The sequence below is a fragment of the Gadus macrocephalus genome, chromosome 13, assembly GCF_031168955.1.
Source record: "Gadus macrocephalus chromosome 13, ASM3116895v1".
NCBI lineage: Eukaryota > Metazoa > Chordata > Actinopteri > Gadiformes > Gadidae > Gadus > Gadus macrocephalus.
Window position 1 is genome coordinate 5,205,456 of NC_082394.1, and position 21,724 is coordinate 5,227,179.

The 21,724-nt window shown below is 51.9% G+C and overlaps 1 protein-coding gene across 2 annotated transcripts; it reads left to right on the plus strand.

The window, feature by feature from the left end:
- Nucleotides 1-228: 228 nt before the first annotated feature.
- Nucleotides 229-20,657, plus strand: LOC132470094 (FYVE, RhoGEF and PH domain-containing protein 5-like). 2 transcript variants are annotated; one of them, XM_060068240.1, is made up of 21 exons: nt 229-341; nt 1,215-3,846; nt 6,818-6,962; nt 7,160-7,218; nt 7,316-7,346; nt 8,467-8,618; nt 9,068-9,224; nt 10,341-10,428; nt 11,104-11,154; nt 11,549-11,607; nt 11,781-11,852; nt 11,977-12,045; nt 14,876-14,959; nt 15,316-15,395; nt 15,578-15,674; nt 16,077-16,214; nt 17,048-17,150; nt 17,700-17,833; nt 17,964-18,089; nt 19,241-19,392; nt 20,094-20,657. In XM_060068240.1, exons 1-21 carry the CDS (start codon nt 332-334, stop codon nt 20,128-20,130), a joined length of 4,476 nt encoding a protein of 1,491 aa, XP_059924223.1. In that variant the 5' UTR covers nt 229-331; the 3' UTR covers nt 20,131-20,657. The 2 variants fall into 2 exon arrangements, with proteins under 2 accessions (XP_059924223.1, XP_059924224.1); XM_060068241.1 differs by having other exon boundaries at nt 17,964-18,062; nt 20,094-20,656.
- The last annotated feature ends 1,067 nt before the right edge of the window (nt 20,658-21,724 follow it).

Sequence of the window (21,724 nt, forward strand, 5' to 3'; positions counted from 1 at the left end):
GCTACGCACGTCGATGGTCACTCACAGAGCTCGGCCTATGGTAAAGTTATGCTTGGACGTCGACGCAACGCATATGCGGAGCCGGGATGAGGAAGCGCGTAAACACTGGAGCTCTGCGCGTAAACACTGAGCTCTGCGCGCAACCAGGGCGCCAGACGCGCCCTCGGCATCGGACGAGGCTGACGCGCTCAGCCGATGAGAAACGCTCTCATCCCCGCGGAAGGATCATTTTCGGATCATCTTTTCTCAACAGGTTGTTTGGATATTTTCTCCCGTCAAACATTGTTACTTATGAATCGGAGCGGATGTGGGCAGTGATCCGTGGCTCACAATGAACACAGGTAAGATTTCGCCACTTTCAGTCCACTCGGATTATTCTGATCCACCGGCATTCTCCTGATCCGGTACCGGTGTTTATCGGTGTTTAGCGGTGTTTCTTGGTGTTTCTCGGTGTTGGCCGGTTGTTGGTGGTTAATGTTGGATAAAACGTGTCTTCGTGTGTCTTTTCGAAACATATGGAGAAGGCTGGGAATACTTGTACTAGGACGTTATACATAATGATCAAGCGGTTCCCATCTATGATAGTTATGTCGAGCAAATGCAATTATTTTATGGTATTACGTTATTATTACAGAGGTACTTGTTTGTATTTATTGTCTTGGTGAAATGTTCATGCATGAATGAATATTCATGATTTTGTATTAAAATGCCTGCATTTGTTTTTTCAGTTATTATTATGGGTTTTTAGTAAGCTTCATCATCGTGTTTGTTTGTGTATCCTCTAAATCCATATAAACGAGCTTGTATTGTTTTCTGACCTTGTGCTTTACTCCTTTCCCATATTGTCACAGGCTAGTTGTAAAAATAGTCTGAAAAGGTCTCCTCTGCCTGAATCACAGGAAGTGAGTCAGGGAAATCCCTTAAAGTTGAATGTTTTGTTCTTGGGGTTAGGTACTTTAAACCAAAGTACCCTAAAAGACAAGTATACTTTTTCATTTGAACAAAAAGCATGAAAAGTGCTCCATAAAAGCATTTCCATTATAGCCCTGACTGCCATATAGGTTAACACATAATAATGAGGTTAAAATACGGAAAAAGCCCAAAAAGGCTGAAGAGTGAAATGATTAACTGATGATTGACATCTGTTTTGATTTGATGTTTTTTTGTCAAACATGACCTTACTACCTCTTCCTCTTCCTGTGTGTCGGCTTCAGGCAGCGCCAAGCCTCCTGTGGCTCCCAAACCCGCGCTCCGTGGTGCGGCCGGATTCGGACTAGCCTCTCCCCTCATGCCCAGAGCCGGCTCCTCCACAGCGAAAGGTCCCAAACCGGCGGTAGCCCCTAAACCCAGGGTTCGGCAGGACCGCGACCCCAGAGAGGCAGAGTGCTGCCCCGACCAGAAGACCTGTCCTAATGGCGGCCCTCGGGCCCTGGACCGGGGCAGCGGGTCGCGGCACTGGGCTGGAGCCGAAGGGGAGGTCCGAGCGAAACCGGACCCCCGTGTCCAGGACCTCCTCTCAGAGGTCACGGACCTCAGGGAGAGAGACCCGGGGAACGCCTCCCCGGCGCTGGACGCAGGCGGGGAATCAGCCGAGCGAGCGCCGGAGGGCGGTACGATGCGGGGCGGCGGCGAGGGACGGCGGTCGACCGACGCCAGCGCTCTCCGGGACGAGCGGGGGTCCCCGGACTCGCCGGGGGCCAGCCACGCCGGCCTCGCCGCTGGCATCTCCGCCGCCAGCGTGGAGATGATCGACACGGACACGACGGAGGACCTGACCTCGGAGGGCTGTGACGCCGGCGAGGCCCTGGCCGACACGGACGGCGTCTCCCTGGGGGACTGTTCGTTCTCCGTGGGGGACTGCTCGTTTGAACTGGGGGACGCTTCCTTCGAACTGGGAGACGGTTCCTTCGAACTGGGGGACGGCTCGTACTCCGTCGGGGACTGCTCCTTCGCCAGCGTGGACGAGGAGGAGCTGGCCCTCTCCTCTGTGAGGGGACCGAGGCCTCGGGACGAGGAACCGCTTGAAGACGGCCGGGAGGACAGTGAGGTTCGCTGTACAGCAGACCCTTTAAAGGTCAGGGCAGCACAAGACGTGAGACCCGCTAACGGCGACGGCGCTAAGTACATAGCTAATGTACCCAGCGTGGAGTGCAGCCACGGCAGCTTACAAGGAGCTGGGAGCAGGGGATCCGCTCGGAACCAGAACCGGGTTCTCCTGGAGGTACAGACTAAGCCCGAGCCCAACTACATTTCCTCCGAGGACGTTATTGACGCACGGCAGATACTGATGGATCACAAAGTTGCTCTGTTGTCAAGAAGTCCGGTGATTCAACATAAACACTTACTGGGCGACAGCTCAGTGGTGTTACCCAGTAAGTACCGGTGCATCACAGATAAAGACTCCCCCTTCAGCAGCTGTAGGAACAATGAACCCATAGAGTCTTCCGAGGATCCCCTGGACGTAGATGACGGTGTCGAGGAGGACAAAGACGAGGAAAGGAGACACAACAGGATGAACGTCAAGAGTGAAGACCATAAAACCTGGCTCATGAACGCTGCTCTGGACTGCCGCCCGCAGTTCAGACTGGTGTCGTTCTCCGTGCCTCCAGACCCGGACACCTCCCTGACCTCCTCCGTCTCTGAGGGTCAGCTCACGTCCCCACAAGCCTTGTACGGGGTCCGAGGCGAGGACACCGGAGACCGACACGCGGTGCCGTTCCTGGACGACACCACGGACACGGAGCAGGACCTGAGCGAGGAGCACGTCTACGAGGAGACGGGGCCGGACCTGGGGGAAGGCCCTCCCCTGGAGAGGAGGTCTGTGGGGCCGGGCCCGCCGCCATTCTCAAGGCCCCACCTCTTAGACCCGGCGGCGCCGGCCCTGACCAGCAGCCCCATGCTGGGCCCCGTGCGAGCCAGGTGCTACCCCCGACCCCCCGGCCTGTCCCACTGCCCCCGCTCTGTCTCCGTGGAGGGGCAGGAGCTGACCCTGCGTCGGTGTCAGGAGCGAGACGCCGCCTCCAGGGAGCCGGGGGACGACGGGCTCTTCCTGTCCCACGCCTTCGGGTCTTCCGGGAGCTTCTCCCGCTGCCCGCCTCGACCAATCAGCGGCCTGGCCACGCCCACGTCCCTGCTGGACATCCCTCCTCCGTTTGAGCTGGCCTGCATCACCAAGAGGCCGCTCACCAAGAGCTCCCCCTCGCTGCACACGGACGGGGAGAACAACAAGAAGAAGTCCTCCATCAAACGCTTCCTGATGCTCAAGTTCAGGAAGAAGTCGTCCGACAGGAAGCCCGCGGCGGACCTCCCCTCGCCCTCCTCCAGGTCCTCCTCCGAGTCCATCAACCACCTGACCGGCCGGTCCCTGGAGACGGAGCGGAACGCCCTGAGCCACTTCTCTCTGGTCAACGTCTGCTCCTCCGGCTCCCCTCGCAGCGCCGCCAGGCTCCTCCCCCCGCTGGCGTCCTACGGCGAGGGGCAGCGCGACCGCCGCTCGCTGGCGTTCCTGAGCCGCAGCGTGATCCGCGTGGAGTCCTTCGAGGAGCGCTCCCGGGGCCCCCTGGCGGCGCTGGCGGCGCTGGCCCTGACCAAGCCCCGCTCCATCTCCTTCCCCAGCGCCGACTCCGCCTCCGACTACGAGAACGTGCCCCCGCTCTGCTCGGACTACGAGAACGTCTCGGTGCCCCGCCCGCCGCCGCCGCCGCTCGGCCCCGAGACCTTCCCCGAGTTCTTCGAGCGGCCGTGGCGGGCGCGGTCCACCGCCCACGACACGGACGGCTACGTGGACATGAGCAGCTTCCCAGGGTTCGAGAGGAGGACCCGCGCCCCGCCGGAGGAGACGGAAAGGTACCCTGAAACCGGCCTCTAAGGGGTATCTGATACAACACACTAACAGAGAGGGAGAGAGGGAGGGAGGGGGAGAGGGAGGGAGGGAGGGAGAGAGGGAGGGAGAGAGGGAGGGAGATGGGGAGGGAGAGAGGGATGGGGGGGAGGGCAGAGGGGGTGAGAGAGGGGGGGAAGAGGGAGGGGAGGGTGGAGAGAGGGGGGAGGGAGGAGGATAGGGGGAAGAGAGGGTGAGAGGGGGGTGAGGGAGGGAGATGCTAGGGGAGAAAGGGGGGAGGGAGGGGGGGATGGAGAGAGAGGAGGGGGGAGAGGGAGAGAAGGAGAGGGGGGGGGGGGAGAGAGGGGGGGGGGAAAGAGGGAGGCAGAGAGAGAGAGAGAGAGAGAGAGAGAGAGAGAGAGAGAGAGAGAGAGAGAGAGAGAGAGAGAGAGAGAGAGAGAGAGAGAGAGAGAGAGAGAGAGAGAGAGAGAGAGAGAGATTGCTGACATAGAGAGATGTGGCTGGAGCCCATATCGCTGATCCCTTCCTCCTTTTACACAGAATAGCAGCGTTTTATGATGGGTTTTCCACTATGTTGCTCTACTACCCTCGGGGGTAAGGGATTTACAACACGTATCATGGATGCAGGGGGGGGGGGGGGGGGGAGGGAGTTGCATCCCTAGGGCCCTGTACCCAGGAAGAGGAGTTAATTCTTATTTATTTCTAGATTACACTATTCTGACACATTTGGTGGCCGTTAAAAGAGGCTCCATCTCCCCTCCACCAAGCTGCTCTTACTCTGAGCCGTGTAGCCCCCCCTGCTCTCAGCCTGCTGTGAAGAGCAGGCCGTCTTCGCCTCAAACCATCCCCCTACTGGTTCACTCCGCCGCTATCATGCACACCTCTCAGGATGATTAATAGTCACACAGGGTTCAGAGTTGAGAGTCGCTCCTCCGCTCTCTAACCAATCAGAGGAGCCGGCGGAGATAGGATCTCTGTGTTGTAGTCAGCAGTTGCTTGGACCAGCGTGGCCGGCCGTGGTTAACATACGGGCGAAGGCTGGACCCACAGCAACCCACCAGCACACGACTGGGAGAGGTCCAGGCAAAACGCCTGGCCAGAAGTGGAGATATGACACTGAACCATCATGAATTGGCTGTCATATTTAAATATGTACCTTTATTACGCTTCAAATGTCATTCATATGTATTACATCAATTTTAACGCAATGCACCCAAGATTAATATATATGAATCCTCTCCATTCTGTCGCTGTATCACTACATCAATCCTCTCCATTCTGTAGCTGTATCACTGTATATAATCAATCCTCTTCATTCTGTAGCTGTATCACTATATATATATGTCATTCCTCTCCATTCTGTAGCTATATCACTTTATATACCAATCCTATCCATTCTGTAGCTGTATCACTATATCATCCTCTCTATTCTGTGTCTGTATCACTATTTCTGTATCTATCAAGTCCTAGTCAGCGACACTACCACCCTGGTGATAAAGCGCTCCACTCTTGGCTTACTGGTATTACTAGATTGCGATTGATGATTGGACAGAACACTGTTGAAAGAGGCTATCTTTGTAGTGCTCATAGAGCTGCGCTGCCTCTAACCAGTGAGGAATCGTCCCAGCAGCTCTACGCTGACAGGGTGAACGGGGCATCAAAGACATGAGGCACGGTGTACTTCTGTGTGTGCTATGGGGCTAATGCCTTAGCCCTTCTGCCCAACGGAGCGCTACACAGCAGCAGGCCTGTGTCCTGTTCCTCCTGTTCCTCTGAGACCCATAGGTTAACGGGTCTGTAGGTTCCTCACGTGGAAGAGGCAGGATGGATGGTGATTGGCTAACCGGGAACTCCCTGTGGTTGTGCTTGGAGGCAAACTATTTCCATATAGAGTTATCTTATAGCTCTGGCTGAGACGTGTTGTATGAGGCTAGCAGATGAAGCTATTAGCATACTCATCAGCCTCTGCTCTGCCCGAAGAGGTTCCAGTGGATCCTCTTCGCCTGGCTGATGAGCATGCTAATATGCTAATCGAATATGCTAATCTGTTAGCATGCTCATCAGCTTCTGCTAACTAGTGACCTGCACTGGAGATCATGTGTCTTCAGGTCCTTCTATCAGCATCTCCAGCCTCAGTTTCTTTATATCTTGCTGTAAACGTAGAGTTATTAGGGTGATAGGAATACAGAGGAACATAACCCTGGAAGAGATTTATATGATTTAATTTGCTCTTCTCTGAACCAGCTTTATGTGAAGTATTATTAAATCATTATGCGCCATAACACTGAGCCACTGGGCCGACGGGTGAGGAGGTCTGAGACAGTCTTTGGACGGACAAGGACAGCGTTTGATTGTGGAACATGCAAAATGAATGCTATCACTGCTAGCTGTTCCTTCGTAAGGTACCTGCTGCTGCAGAGGTTTTACCCACAAGGCATTGCTTTAATGCTAATAATTCAGCAGCTTTCGAAGTTTACCTTTCAATATAATGGCACTGCCTGGCTCCGGTAATACATGAATAGATATATACAATTTTAATCTCAGCAGGGATTCAGTATTGTATGTATATATTATGATAATTTTATTGTACGGTTGCAGGACATTAAAGTACAAACTTAATATCGATATATAGCGGTCCAAAAGCACATGCCAACACATGCAAATCATTTCTTTCTCACCTACAGTAACTACATTGGAATTTAAATATATATATTATAAAATGTGTTCATTTAATTCAAATGGAATCGCTACATTAATTTACAATACATATATGTTTATAATTCGTCATACAATATGATGATTAATCAATTAGTAATCACCCATCCCGAGTGGTGTGTGTGTGTGTGTGTGTGTGTGTGTGTGTGTGTGTGTGTGTGTGTGTGTGTGTGTGTGTGTGTGTGTGTGTGTGTGTGTGTGTGTGTGTGTGCGTGTGCGTGGCAGACAGTTGGTTTGACCTTTGACCTTTGTGTTTCCCAGTGCCTACACTGAGGCCTACAAGGTGTGCTCCATGGCTGTGGGCCCCCCTGCTGGACTGGAGGGCCTGGGGGGCGCCGAGGGACCAGACCCTGGACAGACGTCTGAGGACGAGGACAGAGGGGCCGACGGCAACTATGACCGACCGGTTTGTACTCAGCCTCCACCTGTAGAGCAGTACTCAGCCTCCACCTGTAGAGCAGTACTCAGCCTCCACCTGTAGAGCAGTCCTCAGCCTCCACCTGTAGAGCAGTCCTCAGCCTCCACCTACAGAGCAGACCTCAGCCTCCAGAACACCAATAGAGCGGTACTTATACTAATACTAATTAAACACCCTTTGTTTAGCCTGATGGCCGCTCCAGAGCCTTCTACATTGCCAAAGAGCTGATGGACACAGAGAGACTGTGAGTAAATGCTTACTTTCCTTCGACTAATTAAAACATATAGTATTCCACTGTAGTGGAAGCGCTGTTTGTTGATCCCTTGTTCCTCTGCCCACAGGCACGTGAAGGCACTCAAGCAACTGCAGGAAGTAAGTGTTGTGTGTATGTTCTTTATTGTTACTGCCTCAGAGCTGCGTTGAGAGAGGCGATCCTCACCAACGATCGAGGCTGAGGTCTCAGTCTGCAGCCCTCAGGGCATGTGGGGCAGACCCTTCTCTCCACCAGCTTGTTGTGGTCAGGACTAAACCATGTGGCCTGAAAGGAACGGAGACCAGTTATGGAAAATAGGCTCATTTGAATGAGTGTGTTTGTTTGTCTTTATGTGGGCTCAAACGTGTGTGTATGTATGTGTGCATTTGTGTGTGTGTGTGTGTGTGTGTGTGTGTGTGTGTGTGTGTGTGTGTGTGTGTGTGTGTGTGTGTGTGTGTGTGTGTGTGTGTGTGTGTGTGTGTGTGTGTGTGTGTGTGTGTGTGTGTGTACCTACGTGTGTATCCATTGTTCATGCATGTTCGTGTGTGTGTGTGTGTGTGGGGGGGGGGGGGGGGGGGGGGGTTGTGTGTGTGTGCGTGTGTGTGACAGCATGAACATGTATGTGTGTGTGTGTGTGTGTGTGTGTTCACATGATGAACAAGTCAATTGATATCATTACTCAAGTCATCCCTGATATCATCTGATTGGCCCACTACATGCAGTGGGGGAGGGGAAATGACTTGGGCTCATCACATGACCGCCTCCATTTTGGAAGCACAGGAGCAGTGGAATGTTAGTTATTATGCTGTAGTAACAGTTTGGGACTTTGTTCAGTATTATGCCAACAATCCAGAACCCCAGAACCTTAGAACCCAGAACCCCAAAACCCAAGAACCATAGAACCCTGAACCAAGAGTCCAAGAACCTAGAACTCTAGAACCCAGAACCCTATAAACTAGAACCCCTGAACCAAGAACCCTCAACCAAGAACCCTGAACCCTGAACCCAGAACCCAAGAATTCAGAACCCAGAATCCTAAAACCCCAAAACCCTAAAACCCAGAACTTAGAACCCCATCAACTAGAACCCAGAACCCAATAACCCAGAACCTAGAACCCCAAAACATATAACCCATAACCCCTGAACCAAGACATCAAACCCCCAAAGCCCCAAAACCCAACACCCTAGAACCCAGCCCCCCAGCCCTGTACTCACCCCAGATCACCCTCTGTGCGTCAGGACTTCCGGGAGGCGGTGTGCTCGGCGGTGGGGGCCGACGGGGAGAGGGTCCTGGGGGACGAGAGGCTGAGGGAGATCCTCACCGAGCTGCCCGACGTCTACAGCCTGCACCGCAGGATCCTGGGCGAGCTGGAGGACCGGCTCAGACACTGGTACAGCCTGGACACCCACCGCAGAGACACACACACAGAGACGCACACACACACAGAGACAGAGACACACGTGCACACACACACACACACACACACACACACACACACACACACACACACACACACACACACACACACACACACACACACACACACACACACACACACACACACACACACACACACACACACACACACACACATCCATGCACATACATTCATTCAGGTACACACATACACACCACATGAAATACACACAGACATGGAGGGACATAAATCATCCCACGCCACAGTTGTCTGCCACGTTTATCTTTTCACACGTTCCAGTGAATAAACACATTAATGCTTCTCAGCTAAGCTACATCTGTCTCACCCACTCCCCTCTCCCTCTCCCTCTCTCACTCTCCCTCTCCCACTCTCCCTCTCCAACTCTCCCTCTCACGCTCCAGGGAGGAGAGCCAGAGCATTGCTGACGTCATCCTGTCCAAGAAGGCAGACTTCTTCGTCTTCACCACCTTCATCGGTCACTACGACCGCAGCGTCAGCCTATTGGAGGACAGCTGCCGGAGTTCTCCCGCCTTCGCTGCCGTCGTGAGCCAGTTTGAGGTAGGAACTAACTCCTCCTCCCCTTAAAGGGGCAGTGTGTGGGACTTAGTGGCCTCTAGTGGTGAGGCCGCAGACTGCAACCAGCAGAATCCCCCCCCTCACCCTCCCTCTCCACATCTACGTTGTCCTGTGTTGCGTGAGGTGTCCTGTATTGGGCTGTACAGTGGAAGGTGTCCTGAACTGGCCTGTACTGGCCTGTGTTGTGTAAGGTTTCCTGTAGTGGCCTGTATTGTGGAAGGTGTTCTATAAGGTGTCCTGTACTGGCCTGTACTGGTCTGTATTGTGGAAGGTGTCCTGTACTGGCCTGTACTGTGTGAGGTGGCATGTACTGGCCTGTACTGTATTGTGCAAGGTGTCTTGTACAGGACTGTGTTGTGGAAGGTAAAGGCCTGTACTGGCCTGTACTCTATTGTGCAAGGTGTCTTGTACTGGCCTGTGTTGTTGAATGTTCCAGTAGGTAACTCCAAAATGATGTTATTGTGTATGTGAGCATCGAGTAGCCAACTGTGGAGTGATGAGGTTCCTTGATGGATTTATAAATTGCCTTAGTTATTTAGTCGGTAAAACTATAGTGCACAGCTAACGATCAAACGTCTTAAATGAACAACGGTTCCTCTCAAGGGAAGTTGGTTGGTTCCGGGCTGCCATAGAAACATCCTCCCCATGTAGACATAAAGGCTCATTCTAATTTACCGAAAACATCATTCTTATTTTCAGGGGATTATACACTAATTAAAACAAACATGAATATTTTAATCCATATCTGCCAAGTCTCTAGATGCAACTAAATACTACACACTGTTAAGATATTCAGCATAGGAACAATTACTTTGGACTCAACCAAGCATGAAAGGGATATGCTTAAATGATTGAACAAAGATCACATATCTCTATATCGCACTTCTTCTCTTTTCCAATTCCCTTTGGTTGTAAAAGCTGTGTGTGCATGCAAGTGTGTATGCTTGCATGTGTGTGTGTGTGTGTGTGTGTGTGCGCCCATGTGTGTGTGTGTCTGTGTGTGTCCGTCTGTCTGTTCTGTATATCTGTACGAGTTGTGTCCAGTTATCTGTTGTGTTGATGTCAGCGTTGTGGTGATGGTGTTCTCTTGGTCAGCAGCAGAGTGTGGCGTGTGAAGGCGTGTCTCTGAAACATCAGCTCCTCAGAGTCATCGTCCGCGTGGCTCAGTACCGCATGCTGCTGACCGGTGAGTCCCCGTCCATCACTGTACAGTACACCGTAACCACGGCGACCAGTCCACACCCACTGTACAGTACACCGTTACCACGGCGACCAGTCCACACCCACTGTTCAGTACACCGTTACCATGGCGACCAGTCCACACCCACTGTACAGTACACCGTAACCACGGCGACCAGTCCACACCCACTGTACAGTACACCGTTACCACGGTGACCAGTCCACACCCACTGTACAGTACACTGTAACCACGGCGACCAGTCCACACCCACTGTACAGTACACCGTTACCACGGCGACCAGTCCACACCCACTGTACAGTACACCGTAACCACGGCAACCAGTCCACACCCACTGTGCAGTACACCATAACCACGGCGACCTGTCCACACCCACTGTACAGTACCATGTAACCACGGCGACCTGTCAGTCAACTGTACAGTACAACATAACCACGGTGACCTGTCACTCTCAACTGTACAGTCCAACGTAACCACGGCGACCTGTCACTCTCGACTGTACAGTACAACGTAACCATGGTGACCTGTCACTCTCAACTGTACAGTACAACGTAACCATGTTGACCTGTCACTCTCAACTGTACAGTACAACGTAACCATGGTGACCTGTCACTCTCAACTGTTTCTCTTGTAAATGGAGTTCCGTTTCCACTTCCTCTCCAGATTACCTCAACAACCTGCGGCCGGACTCGAAGGAGTATGAGGACAGCCAAGGTACTTGAGGAGTCCTCTGGTCCTAGACCGTCACAGGGTGTAAACGTTGTCTTGGTAACTGGCTCGGTGTTCATGGACCATAGATGTTCCCTGTGAACACTGTGTAAGAGTGTTGTTCATGGGGACAAGGACCTCGCCAGGACAGCAGACCCCAGGTCAGATTCAGCTCACACCTCTGAGCAGAGACCCAGCCACACGCTGGGAGGGTAGACAGAGGAGCTCTGTTCTCCAGTGGGGAGAACCTTCCTCTCTGAGAACCAATGAAGCATCAACTCCTCTCATGTTGTCTCGTTCTGACTCTCTCTCTCTCTCTCTCTCTCTCTCTCTCTCTCTCTCTCTCTCTCTCTCTCTCTCTCTCTCTCTCTCTCTCTCTCTCTCTCTCTCTCTCTCTCAGCTGCGGTGGCAGTAGTGTCCGACATTGCAGACCAGGCTAATGACAGTTTGCAGAATGGAGTGAGTACCTGAAGTACAGCCTGTGGTTTAACACATCTGTCCGTCAGTGTCTCTGTTTCAATGTGACTTCTCCCTACCTCCTCCTGTCCCCCCTCTCTGATTGGTTGATGTCCCTCCTCCCTCTCTGATTGGTTGATGTCCCTCCTCCCTCTCTGATTGGTCGATTTCCCCAGGAGAATGTTCTGCGTCTGGTCAACATCGAGTACAGCGTCCGCGGTCAGAAGGACCTCCTGCGGCCTGGCAGGGTAGGTCTGGACCCCCCCCCCCCCCCCCCCCCCCCCTCTCACTGTACCCCCCCCACCCCCCCAGTGTATCTGACAGCTCAGGAGGGATCGTGGCCCCTGTCTGAGGTTCTCTCGTTGTCCCCAGGTCTTCATCAAGGAGGGCACCCTGATGAAGGTCAGCCGGAAGAGCTCACAGCCTCGCCACCTGTTTCTGGTAAGCTCACTTCCTGTCTGCCGTCACTTCCTGTTTACTGTGGTCCTCCTGTCATCCAGCGATGCATTCATGGACAAGAAACACACTGTTTCTGCTTTTATCATTCCCACAATATAGTTACGAGAGTTTTGTAATGCCTGAAGAAGTGTGTTTGTGAAGTCTGTTCACAAACTCCCTCACTTCACACGCGTTCTGGTGAAGGGTTGTTAAGCCTTTTGTTTTCATGCTCCTTCAACACCCTTATGACCTTTATCACCAGCAGACGGCTTGTGAAGTTCACTCAGCTTCCAGGAGTCAGCCCTCGATGGGGCCCGAAAATGCAATTTCAGAAAATCATATAAAACCGTCTCCTAAGGAGCTCTGACTATACAGTGTATTAATATGTAAAACTTTATATAATATGGGTCTCTAGACTTTCATTGGTCGAAGAGATCCTTATGATTCCCTTTGTAATAATCATGTTCATGATGTGTTAGCATTTGATTAGTCATCTAAGTAAATTATTCTTTGGGAATCATTCGTTCCTGATTAACGATTAATAAGTTATTAATAAGTTAACGATTAATCAGAATCAGAATCAGAATCAGAATTCTTTATTGTCATTGCACAAAGTGCAATGAAATTGGGGAAGAGGCTCTCAAAATAATAATGAGTACTACGTAGAAAGTGTCCATGCAATGAGCTACGGCATCATTGTAGAAATTCCACCATGATGTGCCTCTTCTCAATGTTGTCATGTTTTTCCCTCTCACTCTGTGCTCCACTCTCATACTCATATCTGACCCTTAACTGGACCTGAGAGTTGAAGTCTCCTCCTTTTGTTGGCGCTATAACTCCTGACCCGCACGCTTCCTCCTCAAACCCTGCCTGGTGACATCAACCTCATGGATAAGAGCATGGATCTATTATGTCTGACGGTCCTGGGATTTGTTCCTGGGTTGTTCCTATGACTCCAGACCTATTGAGGGCCAGCTTCCTGACAGGATGTAGCAGTCTCCTGGCTTCCTGTGCCAACCCTACAGACGGCACAGGGAGGGTCCACAGTAGCCCTCTGACGATTGGCCGGCTCGTTATGACATAATGAGTTCTTCACCCCCTCGGGCTGAGCTGACGGAGGCCCTGAGATTGGTGCCATGGGTGTGTGTGTGTGTGTGAGTGTGTGTTTGTGTTTTGTTCTCCAAGGCAGCAAGGTGTGTGTGTGTGTGTGTGTGTGTTGTTCTCCAAGGCAGCAAGGTGTGTGTGTGTGTGTGTGTGTGTGTGTGTGTGTGTGTTTTGTTCTCCAAGGCAGCACTGTGTGTGTGTTCTTCTTCAAAGCAGCCCTGTGTGTGTGTGTTGTTCTCCAAGGCAGCAAGGTGTGTGTGTGTGTGTGTGTGTGTGTGTGTGTGTGTGTGTTTGTGTTTTGTTCTCCAAGGCAGCACTGTGTGTGTGTTCTTCTTCAAAGCAGCCCTGTGTGTGTGTGTTGTTCTCCAAGGCAGCACTGTGTGTGTGTGTGTGTTGTTCTCCAAAGCAGTAAGGTGTGTGTGTGTGTGTGTGTGTGTGTGTGTGTGTGTGTGTGTGTGTGTGTGTGTGTGTGTGCGTGTGCATGTGTGTGTTGTTCTCCAAGGCAGCACGGTGTGTGTGTGTGTGTGTGTGTTTGTGTTTTGTTCTCCAAGGCAGCACTGTGTGTGTGTTCTTCTTCAAAGCAGCCCTGTGTGTGTGTGTTGTTCTCCAAGGCAGCACTGTGTGTGTGTGTGTGTTGTTCTCCAAAGCAGCAAGGTGTGTGTGTGTGTGTGTGTGTGTGTGTGTGTGTGTGTGTGTGTGTGTGTGTGTGTGTGTGCGTGTGCATGTGTGTGTTGTTCTCCAAGGCAGCACGGTGTGTGTGTGTGTGTGTGTGCATGTGTGTGTTGTTCTCCAAGGCAGCACGGTGTGTGTGTGTGTGTGTGTGTGTGTGTGTGTGTGTGTGTGTGTGTGTGTGTGTGTGTGTGTGTGTGTGTGTGTGTGTGTGTGTGTGTGTGTGTGTGTGTGTGTGTGTTGTTCTCCAAGGCAGCACGGTGTGTGTGTGTCACAGAGCAGAGCACACAGGAACACACATGCCAAGGAAGCTGAGCCAGGGGCAGCGGCTACGGGGAGGGGCAGAGGGCAGAGAAGGTCATCCTTCAGACACGCGCCCATAACGTCCGGTCGGACCCCGGCGGAGCACGTCGTTCTCCTCTATCGGACGGACATCGCTGGGCGGTGGCAGCGCAGTGCTCAGACCCCACAGTATCAGGGAGAGAGGGCGTAGCTATGGGGGAACTACAGCCAAGATAAATAACATCAGGATGAATTCCTCTTAGGGCCACAATGTCAGCGTAGTCAGAGGCAGAAAGTGACGTTCAGTGGAGACTCCCTGTGAAGCCAGCCCTGCTGGTGTGTTTCCCCGTGGGTCGGCTCCTAAAGGTTTGTCCCAGAGGACAGCATCGTTAATGTTGGCGGAAGAACTTCGGTTTGTTCGTCTGCCGAGGAGAATGTTATCCCTGTCCCCCCCACAGAGTCAGTGCGAGAGGAAATAAAGCGGCCTCATCGTCTTCACAAAGGTCTTGAAGTACAGAATTCATGCACCCAACATTGTGTCGTTTTGCAAGATCCTACAAGCAGCAAGAGTAAAATCACAGCCTAACGGCCCATATTTAACTATGCTGTACCTGCTGTCCTTGCCGCCCTCTTCTCCGACCCTTTACTGCCACCAGGTGGTCACTCCCTGCGTCTACAGATGCATAGATTGACCTGTGATCTCTGAAACTTTTATTTACCTCCTCCATCATCCGTGTGGTGCTTCCTGCTGACAGGGGACATCTGTGTTTGATTCCAGATGAACGACGTGCTGCTGTACACCTACCCACAGCAGGACGGGAAATACAGACTGAAGGACACTCTCTCCCTCTCTGGGATGAAGGTAGAGCCTCACTCACTCAGCCTATTGATCACTAGCCACTCATCCCCCATATCCTGGAATACTGACCTTAAACATACACGTAAAGACACAAAAGGACACACACACACGTACACACACACTAAATCACTCTTTCACTCACTCACTCACTCACTCACTCACTCACTCACTCACTCACTCACTCACACACGCACATGGCACAAGATCAAACTCACCCCATTGGCCAGAACGGCAGTCAGCAGGACTTTTTAACTTTGAAGGTCTTCGTTTTGGGAGAACCAAACTTTATATGTTTTTAGTCAGAACCTCACTGGTCATGAAGTAAGAAAAGTTACTGGTTTAATGTTACTGGTTCCCAGGTCACCAAACCCAGCTCGGAGGAGACGCATAACGGCCTTAAGATTGAAGTCCAGGACGTGTCCATCAGCCTCTCAGCCAGGTTCCTCTAAACGTCTCCACTCCTCAATGTCTCCTCACGCTGCTGTCTACCTTCAACGATGAATACAAACCAGAAATTGACGATTATTATCGTCAGTGATTGATATAAGGGTGTGTTTATACATTATAGATGAGAGATAGGACTGGTTCTAATGTGTTCTTAATGTTGACCCCTGACCTCAGCTCCAGCAGTGAGAGAGATGACTGGTTCTACACTCTGAGCCGCACCGTGGCGGACCACAGCCGGGGGGCGCCAGCGAGCACGGCCGGCCATGGAGAGGTGAGAAATTACAAGATATGGGAATACATGCTGCATGTTGAACACACACACATATATATATATATAGAAAGAGATAGATTTAGATATAGTAGGAAAGATAGATACAGAGAGATAGATGGATAGATAATGTATATAATATTTTTCTCCTATTTGTGATTGTTTGTGTTTATGTGTGTGCGTGTGCATGTGTGTGTTCATGTGTGTGTTTGCACACGTGCTTGCGTGCCTGCGTACGTGTGTTGTGCCTACATCTGCGTGCGTGTGTGCGTGTGTACTTGTTTGTCTGTATGAATGCGTGTGTGTGTGTGTGTGCGTGTTTGTGTGTGTACTTGTTTGTCTGTATGTGTGCGTGTGTGTGCGTGCGTGTGTGTGTGTGTGTGTGTGTGTGTGTGTGTGTGGCAGGATGAGGACTACCCCGGGGGGGCCCTGGGCGAGCGCCCCCCCAGGCCGGTGTGTGCGTCGCAGGTCCTGATGTGCATGAACTGCACGTGTGACTTCAGCCTGCGTCTGCGCCGGCACCACTGCCACGCCTGTGGGAGGGTGAGGCTCCCATTGGCTCCCCCACTATGACCCGCTCCCATTGGCTCCCCCACTATGACCCCGCTCCCATTGGCTCTCCCACTATGACCCGCTCCCATTGGCTCCCACACTATGACCCGCTCCCATTGGCTCTCCCACTATGACCCGCTCCCATTGGCTCCCACATTATGACCCGCTCCCATTGGCTCTCCCACTATGACCGGCTCCCATTGGCTCTCCCACTATGACCCGCTCCCATTGGCTCTCAGACTATGACCCCGCTCCCATTGGCTCCCACACTATGACCCCGTTCCCATTGGCTCCCACACTATGACCCGCTCCCATTGGCTCTCGTACTATGACCCCGCTCCCATTGGCTCTCCCACTATGACCCTGCTCCCATTGGCTCTCCCACTATGACCCCGCTCCCATTGGCTCTCCCACTATGACCCCGCTCCCATTGGCTCTCCCACTATGACCCTGTTCCCATTGGCTCTCACACTATGACCTGTCGCTCAAACATCTCCTTATAAGGGAGACCGAGGCAGCAGCTGAGCTAACAGACATTTACATGAATCACAGAGTGTCACATGACCAGATCAGGGAGGACAACCGCATGACTTTATTACATCATGTAAAAAAAAAAAGATTCCACATCCGAAAGTTACAAACTAAAAGAAAAGGGCTTTTCTTTCTATAAAAACAAATACATACTTGAAGCTAAAATGAAGGAAAACAATATGAATACGAAACAAAGTGGTAGAAAACGTTTGAGGATCAATACAAGCGCGATAATATGAAAGGTAACCTTAGGCAGAGTCATCCGACATTAAACCTTCTTGTTTTGGTCACAGATTGTTTGTCGCAGCTGTTCCAGAAACCGCTGTTCTCTGAAGTACCTGAAGGGTCGGATGGCCAAGGTGTGTGACCACTGCTACAGCCAGCTGCACGCAAGAGGTACCCACTCTCTGCCACGTCCTCTGGATAACACCAGAGAACCACTGCTCTCTGCTCTGTCCTTCATCAGACCCTGTGCTCTCTGTGAGGGGCTCAGGGCTTAGTTATGGTTCCACGTTGACCCAACGCAATGACCACGCAGTCGCTTCTTCAACGCAGTTTTGGTTTAGTTTATTTGTGTATAGTTTTGTGGACAGTCCCCATTTGAGAAGGAGCAGCTTTAGCCTATTTGGCTTATTTACAGCTGTAGTCCCCAGCCAGTTGTCAGTAGGCAACCTACAATGCATAACAGTAAAATAAATTTAAAAAGGTTTACGCCAGGTTTATGTTAGAGCACGTATCACAGCCCTTGATGCTGCGCCGAATTGACGGAAGGTTAACATTTACGGGGGGCGCATGTCAAGCTCTTGTGGTGGATGCAAAGAGGGTCCACAAGGACGTTATGGGTCCGTAAACCCCCTTGCGTTGGCGTCAACGTCCAAGCATTCCTCTACCCTTCATGTGTCATTAGAGCGGTCCTCAGACCCCATCTTCTCTCTCTGCGTTCAGGGGCTCCTGGGTCCGCCTCCTCAGCCCCCACCAGCCCGCGCACCGGCCGCTCCAGGCCTCTCTCCGCCGTCTTCCAGAACATTCACCCTCCGAACCTCTGGAGACACCGCAAAGGAACCGCCTCCTTCACCCCGGTATGCCCATCTTTAACCCCACTGCCCTCATCATCTTTCATCCAATCAGCACACAGACGATTTGCTGTCTGTCGGTCCTCATCCGACCAGCAGTGTTATCTAAGGTGCAGTGTTGTGCTCCCACCACCAGGGGGCAGTGTGGGAGGAGGGCGCCATCAGCGGCAGTCTGCAGCGCAGCAAGAGGAGCAAGCAGCACTGGAAGAGGCTGTGGTTCCTCCTCAAAGACAAGGTGCTGTACACCTACCGGGCCCAAGAGGTGAGGGGCAACCGGTGCTCCCCTTAAGCCTAAACCACGCTATCCTACACACTATCCGACACATTACCCTACTCATTATCCTACCCATAATTCTAATCATTATCCTACACGCTATCCGACTCATTATCCTTCTCATTATCCTACTCATTATCATACTCATTATAATATCATACTCATTATAATATCCTACTTGTGACATTATCACACACCGGCGCTTCGGCGCCGGTGTGTGGCCGGCTTTAGGCTGAGGAGGTGTCACGCGCTGTTCGACACATGCACGCGCATTTGGCCCCCCCACCTCTGAAATCATTCCGGCACCACAAATTATGTGGTGTACTTGTTGATGGCGTGAAGTGTGGGTTTCCTGTTTTTGTATAGACTACGTTTTATCTAACTCTCTGTCTCTGTCTCTCTCTCTCCCTCTCTGTCTCTTTATCTCTGTCTCTCTCTCTCTCTCTCTCCCCCTCTGTCTCTCTCTCCCGCCCCCTCTCTGTCTCTTTATCTCTGTCTCTCTCTCTCTCTCTCTCCCCCTCTGTCTCTCTCTCCCGTCCCCTCTCTGTCTCTCTCTCCCGTCCCCTCTCTGTCTCTCTCACTGTCTCTCTCTCTCTCTCTCTCTCTCTCTCTCTCTCTCTCTCTCTCTCTCTCTCTCTCTCTCTCTTTCTCTTTCTCTCTATACCTGTCTCCGTATATCTCCCGCCCCCCCCCCCCCTCTCTCTCTCTCTCCCCCTCTCCCTCGCTCCCTCGCTCCCCTCCTCTCCCTCTCTCCGCTCTCTCTCTCTCTCTCTCTCTCTCTCTCTCTCTCTCCCCCCCCCCTCTCTCTCTCTCTCTCTCTCTCTCTCTCTCTCTCTCTCTCTCTCTCTCTCCCCCCCCCCCCTCTCTCTCTCTCTCTCTCTGTCTCTGTCTCTGTCTCTCTCTCTCTCTCTCTCTCTCTCTCTCTCTCTGTCTCTGTCTCTCTCTCTCTCTCTCTCTCTCTCTGTCTCTGTCTCTGTCTCTGTCTCTGTCTCTGTCTCTGTCTCTGTCTCTCTCTCTCTGTCTCTGTCTCTGTCTCTGTCTCTGTCTCTCTGTCTCTGTCTCTGTCTCTGTCTCTCTCTCTCTCTCTCTCTCTCTCTCTCTCTCTCTCTCTCTCTCTCTCTCTCTCTCTCACTCTCCAGGAGAAGGTGGCGTCAGAGAGCTTGCCTCTGCTGGGTTTCACGGTGAAGCTGGCCGACCGCGAGCAGCTGGACGAGGCCAACCTGTTCCAGCTGTACCACAAGAAGACCCTATACTACAGCTTCAGGGCGGAGGACAACTGCACGGCCCAGAGGTGAAGAGCACTGCCGCACCAGGCTCGAGGGGTCACTGTACCGTGTGGGCAAGATGTCCGCTCAGAGATCTAGGGGTCACTGTACCGTGTGGGCAAGATGTCCGCTCAGAGATCTAGGGGTCACTGTACAGTGTGGGCAAGATGTCCGCTCAGAGATCTAGGGGTCACTGTACCGTGTGGGCAAGATGTCCGCTCAGAGATCTTGGGGTCACTGTACCGTGTGGGCAAGATGTCCACTCAGAGATCTTGGGGTCACTGTACAGTGTGGGCAAGATGTCCGCTCAGAGATCTAGGGGTCACTGTCCAGTGTGACCGAGGTGTCTGCTCGAGGTGTCACTGTACAGTGTGGACAAGGTGTCCGCTCAGAGCTCCAGCATGAGCAGCATTAGTAGTAGTAGTAGAAGTAGTAGTAGCAGCATCAGTAGTAGTAGTACTAGTAGTAGCAGTAGCGTGAGCAGTAGTAGTAGTCGTAGTAGCAGCAGTAGCAGTAGCAGTTGTAGTAGTAGCAGTGATGGTAGTATAGTAGTAGTAGTAGTAGTAGCAGTAGTAGTAGTAGAAGCAGTAGTAGCAGCAGTAGTAGTAGTAGCAATAGTAGTAGTAGTAGCAGCAGTAGTAGTGTGCTAGTAGCAGCAGTAGTAGTATTATTGTGCCATCGCTCTGAGTTGATACTCTGTCTGACTCAGCGTCCCGTTTGATTCCAGGTGGGTCAACGCCATGGAGGAGGCCACCGTGCTATAGGACCCCCCACCGGCCTATAGGAACCCCCTCCCCATGGGGACCCTGTATCGTCCTATAAGACCCCCCATGTGTTCTAGGACCCCCCACGTGCTATAGGACCCCCCTCCCCCAGTGGGACCCCCCAGCAGGAACCTGCTGAGCGTTGAGGGGAACTCTCCGCTCCCTCCCTACATTGAGAAGAACCTTCCGGTTCCGCAAGTTCCTGGAAGACAAACCGCAGCCTTTAAACCAGAGTTGGCCGGAGGTATTGAGTCAGGAGGACAGACTGTTCCTCTCTTTGTGGTCCTGAATAGAGGAAGTGTTTCTGAGAGCCTCTTGGTTCCCCTTGCTGTGTCCTTGACCTGCTGCTAGGCTAGCTAGGTGCTAGAAGCCTCGCAGTGCTGGCCTAGATACCCAGCATCAGCCTGGACTCAGACCTGGCCCCGGACTCAGACCTGGCCCCGGACCCAGACCCCCGGACCCAGACCCCCGGACCCAGACCCCCGGAGTCAGACCCCCGGACCCAGACCCCCGGACCCAGACCCCCGGACCCAGACCCCCGGACTCAGACCTGGCCATGGACTCAGACCTGGCCATGGACTCAGACCTGGCCATGGACTCAGACCTGGCCATGGACTCAGACCTGGCCATGGACTCAGACCTGGCCATGGACTCAGACCTGGCTACGTGTGCTTGATGGTCAACACGTACCCTCTCTCGCTGTGCAACGGAAGGATTTAAACCGTTTAGCCATCGCATACAACAAGCACATGAACCACTTAACAAATAATATTTAACAAAATCTTTTTGAATCTTATATAGGTGTTCAAAATACCTACAAGTCTGAACGTGAGTTAAGTAATGATTAATACGAAGACCTGCATCTTTATTTTGATACCTGGCTGTACTCAGTAAACACTGCCTGCATTAATGGATGAGGACGCCCTTGTTGATTGTGTAGAAGCTTGACCTTGTATTTCTGGAGGTGATTGGCAGTAGCTTGAGGATGTAAGATGTGGTTTCATTAACTGAATTGCTTTATTTGCACCTATCTATAAGAGGAGAATTTAACAGTGGAAGGGAATGTACCTTTACCTCTCCATGGGGGAAAAATAAGTTTTCCGTTGTTTGGACATTGCCAAATACCTTTATGTCAAAACATTTGATAAACTCAATACTTTAACGTCTATTCATATTTGTAAAAGCTATGATGTACAAAGACAGTGTCATGGACTCTGAAATGTAGCTTACTTGACATATTATTACATCCAATTTACACAGTGCTGTTAATGAATTAATAAAAAAAAACAGTAGCTCAAGTTTGGAGTGCTTCCTCGTTCTTGTTGTTATTACCTCTTGCAGCCTCTAGGTGGCAGAACGATTCCCTATGGAGCAATAACAAAAAACCCCAGTCAAGCCTCGGTTATTTCCTCGTCCATGCCTCTGCCACTCAGGTTCACCAGCACGCGGTTTCATTTTCAAATGCTGGTGACCAGTGATGCTACAAAACTTCCACTGCGTAGCAACATACCTGATTCACTCATCACTGCTATGAGACTTTGTGCCTTGCGAGTGTGACGTCAGCCTGGGCTTGCGATGCAGGCGGTGGCCTACT

What these genes read in the sequence shown, in the direction of transcription:
- LOC132470094 (XM_060068240.1), top strand. An exon ending in GGAGTATGAGGACAGCCAAG is followed by an intron (nt 11,155 to 11,548) that starts GTACTTGAGGAG and finishes TCTCTCTCTCAG; the next exon opens with CTGCGGTGGCAGTAGTGTCC. An exon ending in AGCCTCGCCACCTGTTTCTG is followed by an intron (nt 12,046 to 14,875) that starts GTAAGCTCACTT and finishes GTTTGATTCCAG; the next exon opens with ATGAACGACGTGCTGCTGTA.